This window comes from Babylonia areolata, chromosome 4 (assembly GCF_041734735.1).
Source record: "Babylonia areolata isolate BAREFJ2019XMU chromosome 4, ASM4173473v1, whole genome shotgun sequence".
Lineage (NCBI taxonomy): Eukaryota > Metazoa > Mollusca > Gastropoda > Neogastropoda > Buccinidae > Babylonia > Babylonia areolata.
This window is the reverse complement of record NC_134879.1, coordinates 3,693,306-3,697,819: the sequence shown is the minus strand read 5'-3', so window position 1 is coordinate 3,697,819 and position 4,514 is coordinate 3,693,306. Positions and strand designations below refer to the sequence as shown.

Sequence of the window (4,514 nt, the reverse complement as noted above, 5' to 3'; positions counted from 1 at the left end):
ACAAATTCTAGCCCTGATACGTGGGACCTGGAGTTGCCTCCTCTGCTGTTCTGATGGCCATAGTTGTTCGGACACGACTGACTATCACACTATATCATCATCATGCACGTTATCGCCATGTATTGTTTGCCTTTTTGTTCCTTCTTTTTTAATTGAAAAAAAAAAAAAAAAAATCCACGTGCTTCCCTTGGGGGTATTTTTGGACTAAACTTTGACCTTGACCCCTCCATACCTTTAGCAGCGGACAGAAAGGTGGTGTACCAGTCCGTGACGTGCACGAGACTGTCCCACGTGGCGTTGACTTTTGTCAGTCCCCGGGGGTAGACGAAGATGGTGTGGGAGCGGGTACCCCCCTCCCAGAAAGAGGCCTTCCCACCCCGCAAAGGCCAGTTGCTGGACCCGTACTTGGTGGGCCCTCCGTTGTCCGACAGGTAGAGGAGGATGGTGTCGTTGGCGATACCCTGCAGAGAGTCAGATGATGATAGCACCAGCTTCAGTAACTCAAAGAGGCTTTCACAGCGTCCGGGAAAATCCATACACGCTACACCACGTCTGCTGAGCAAGATGCCTGACCAGCAGCGTAACCCAACCCGCTTAGTCAGGCCTTGAAGAAAAAAACACCTAATAATAAGATAAAATAGAATAAAATAAAGTAAATGAATGAATAGATAAATGATGTATATATATATATATATAATGAAAAATAAATATGTCGATGAATAAATAAATAGATAATCAAAAAAAAAAAAAAAGAAAAAAAAGTGGAACGGTTGTCCAGTGTTGATACGCCTGAAAAGCAAAGCGATTGTCCACAGGTTTGAATCTCTTATACGGACCAGAATGTTTTTTTTACTCCACCCCCATCCCCCATCCTCCACCCTCCCTCCCTCCCTCCCTCCTGTAGACTTGGAGAAGTGGTCTGGTCGGGGTGCTAGTCTTTCGGGTGAGACTGACGATAAAACGAGGTCCTGTGTGAAGCCTGTACTCAGTGCACGTAAAATAACAGGAGACGTAAAATGGCACAGGGAACAAATGATGAGCGCCCAATGGTTAGCCGTCAGTCGGCTCTACCCAGGTAAGCAGCCTGTTGTGCAAATGGCCCCGAGTTTGTAAAACGCTGAGCTTGGTCTCCGACCGAGGATAGGCGCTACATAAGTATCCGTATCGTCATCATCATCATGTCCAGCCGTTTACCTCCTCATCCAGGGTCTGTGTGATATTGCCGATACTCTCATCCATGGCGGCCACCATGGCGCAGTGGATACGTCGTTTCTTGTCCTTCACGTGGGAACAGTACTTGTCAATGTAACTGGGGACACGCACGCACGCACACACACACATACACACACACACACACACACACACACACACACACACACACACACACACACACACGCAAGCACATTCAAGCACGCAGACGCAACACATGAAAAGGGGAATGAGAGTTCTGCAGTAACGCTTTCAATATGGGACAATCTTGACGAAATTCAGAATAGCGAGGAGTTTCATCTGTTCATCACTGCTATGATTTTCTCAAAAACGACTGACATACATGTGTACGGACTTTGCAGCGAACATGCTTTCTCATCATCGTAAAACTATCTAAACAGGCTAACGTTGAGGGACACTGATATGGGGTTTATTCATTGCTCAAGAAGCAGAAATTAATTAAAAGAATATATACATGTTCTTCACAGACACAGACACACACACACACACACACACACACACACACACACACACACCTCTGCTTGGCTTCCCAAGGGGAGTGAGCGTTCTGGTAAGCCATGTAGATGAAGAAAGGAGCTCTATTTCTGTTCTTGATGATCTCCTGGACACGCTCAGTGTGCAGTTCCGTAGAGTAGTGGCCCTTGTTTTCCCAGGCGATACGGCCATTGTCGCGGAAGTCGAAGGATTCGCCGTCAGAACCTGGTGAGTATGAGAAAACGAGAGAGAAACAGCCTGTATTTTCCACTTTGCAGGTGCGTTTGTAGGTCCACACATCGCCAGAATGCTTGTTGAAAGAAAGTTAAAAGTATATAGACCTACCTACAGCCCTGAGAAAACTAATATCCACCATAGTCATCGCCGCGGTCCTCACCAGGTTTGGGCGTTCTCATCAGTAAAGGTCATCGTTTAGAGAAAAAAAAGTTTCAACAATAAATTTTATAACCCTCTTAGACTATGGAAGAAACATTAACAAGCACAAGAACACGCACTAGAACGTCTGATGTATGTTCCACTTCCCCCCCCCCCCCCCCCCCCGCCCCCCCACTCCTTCTATTGCCCTCCCGCCCCCCACATCACGTGCGCGCGCGTGCACACACACACACACACACACACACACACACACACACACACACACATGCACACATACACACATACACACATCATTTATTAATTTGATGCTCAAGAGATAGAAAAAGTAACAGAGTAAAGAACAGATGTTTGTCAACAAGAAAAGCGCCCACACAACAGAAACTACCTGAGTGGGTGAAGTACCCCTGCTCGCCACTCAGAAAGCCGTAGAAGGTATCGAACCCCCGGTACCTGGGAGTGAGGTTCCAGTTGCAGAAGCCCAGGTGCCACTTGCCCACGGCGTGGGTCTTGTAGCCCAGCTCCTGCAGAGAGGCTGGCAGCAACTTCACGGATTCGTTCAGCCAGCGCAGGTAGGTGCCCTTGATCTTACCTGCCTGCATGCCGATCTTGTACGAGTACCTGTTTAAAAACTCAGTCTTTAAGAAATATTCCTATGCGCGCGCATGTACGAATGCAACCCAAAATCCACCACCCTTCCCCAACTCGAAGTTTCAGTTTCAGTTTGTCAAGGAGGCGTCACTGTATTTGCATTTGTATTTCTTTTTATCACAACATATTTCTCTGTGTGAAATAAGGGTTGCTCTCCCCAGGATGTGCGCGCCGCTACACTACAGCGCCTCCCAATTTTTTGTATTTTTTTCCTGCGTGCAGTTTTAGTTGTTTTTCCTATCGAAGTGGATTTTTCTACAGAATTTTGCCAGCAACAACCCTTTTGTTGCCGTGGGTTCTTTTACGTGCGCTAAGTGCACACGGGACTTCGGTTTATCGTCTCATCCGAATGACTAGCGTCCAGACCGCCACTCAAGGTCTAGTGGAGGGGTAGAAAATATCGGCAGCTGAGCAGTGATTCGAACCAGCGCGCTCAGATTCTCTCGCTTCCTAGGCGGACGCGTTACCTCTAGGCCATCACTCCACATGCGTTCAGACCTTTTGTGTGTGTGTGTGTGTGTGTGTGTGTGTGTGTGTGTGTGTGTGTGTGTGTGTGTGTGTGTGTGCCGTGGAAGCTGCGATACATAGACTAGAAATGAGTGTGTGGAGGAGGGAGGTAGAGGAGGTGCAGGGAAATGTGTGTGTGTGTGTGTGTGTGTGTGTGTGTTGGAGCTCATGTACGTTTATATGTATTTGACTGTGCTTTCATATCTGTGAAACTGCGTGTTTGGTGCATATCTGTTATGCATGTGTGGGTGTATGTGTGAATGTGTGTCTTCATGTTTTACATTTATTTGCTTATTTATCATCATTGTTGTCTTATTTATTTATTTATGAATTAATATTATTATTATTATTATTATTACTATGACTCAAAAGGATAGAATTACCATTAATAGACACTGGGGTGGGTTAACTAACCACGATATCCAAACAATGAGACTCAAAAAGGATAGAATTACCATTAATAGACACTGGGGTGGGTTAACTAACCACGATACCCAAACAATGACACTCAAAAAGGATAGAATTACCATTAATAGACACTGGGGTGGGTTAACTAACCACGATATCCAAACAATGAGACTCAAAAAGGATAGAATTACCATTAATAGACACTGGGAAAAAACAAAACAAAACAAGATTTACAAAAAAGTAACATTAAAATTAACAACAAAAAATAACATTCCGAGCCCTGCGGCATACCCTAGCCCCCCTCCCCCCCGCCCCCCCCAACACCCCCTCACCTGCCGGACAGCAGAGCGGACCGTGTGGGAGTGCAGGTCTGCAGGGTGTAGGACTGGTTCAGGACCAGACCTCTCTGGGCCAGAGCCGTCAGGGAAGGCGTAGCCATCTGGGGGTCGTGGACCTCGTAGTCGGCCCAGCCCACGTCGTCCGCCATCATGATGATGATGTTGGGCTTGGGCCCGCCCCGCACGCCTGTCGTCGTCATGGCAACGAGGGCCAGCAGGGGTAGAGTCACCCTCCATGCTAGATAACCCATGGTTATCCGCGGCCGTTATCGTGGTGACTTTCTCCTGGCTTGAGATTCAGGATTCAAGATCCAAAAACATTAGTACTCAAGGATACAGATTTTAGGCGTTGTCTATTCTACCCAATCTGTCCTTGTGACACCACTAACAACAACAACGATAAAGACACAACAATGATACATTTTGTGACCACCACTACAACTATGAGAGAGAGAGAGAGAGAGAGAGAGAGAGAGAGAGAGAGAGAGAGAGTGTGTTAGTTACTGACATGAT

The 4,514-nt window shown here is 46.7% G+C and overlaps 1 protein-coding gene across 1 annotated transcript in view; it reads right to left on the bottom strand.

The window, feature by feature from the left end:
- LOC143281348 (arylsulfatase B-like) overlaps positions 1–4,252 on the bottom strand; it is an 11,652-nt gene extending 7,400 nt beyond the window's left edge. Inside the window, exons 1-5 of the mRNA XM_076586554.1 lie at positions 3,996–4,252; positions 2,486–2,718; positions 1,746–1,929; positions 1,195–1,309; positions 233–461 (exon numbers count right to left, since the gene is read on the bottom strand). Coding sequence (XP_076442669.1) covers positions 233–461; positions 1,195–1,309; positions 1,746–1,929; positions 2,486–2,718; positions 3,996–4,252 — 1,018 coding nt within the window. The remainder of the gene's footprint in view (positions 1–232; positions 462–1,194; positions 1,310–1,745; positions 1,930–2,485; positions 2,719–3,995) is intronic.
- Between the last annotated feature and the right edge of the window lie 262 nt (positions 4,253–4,514).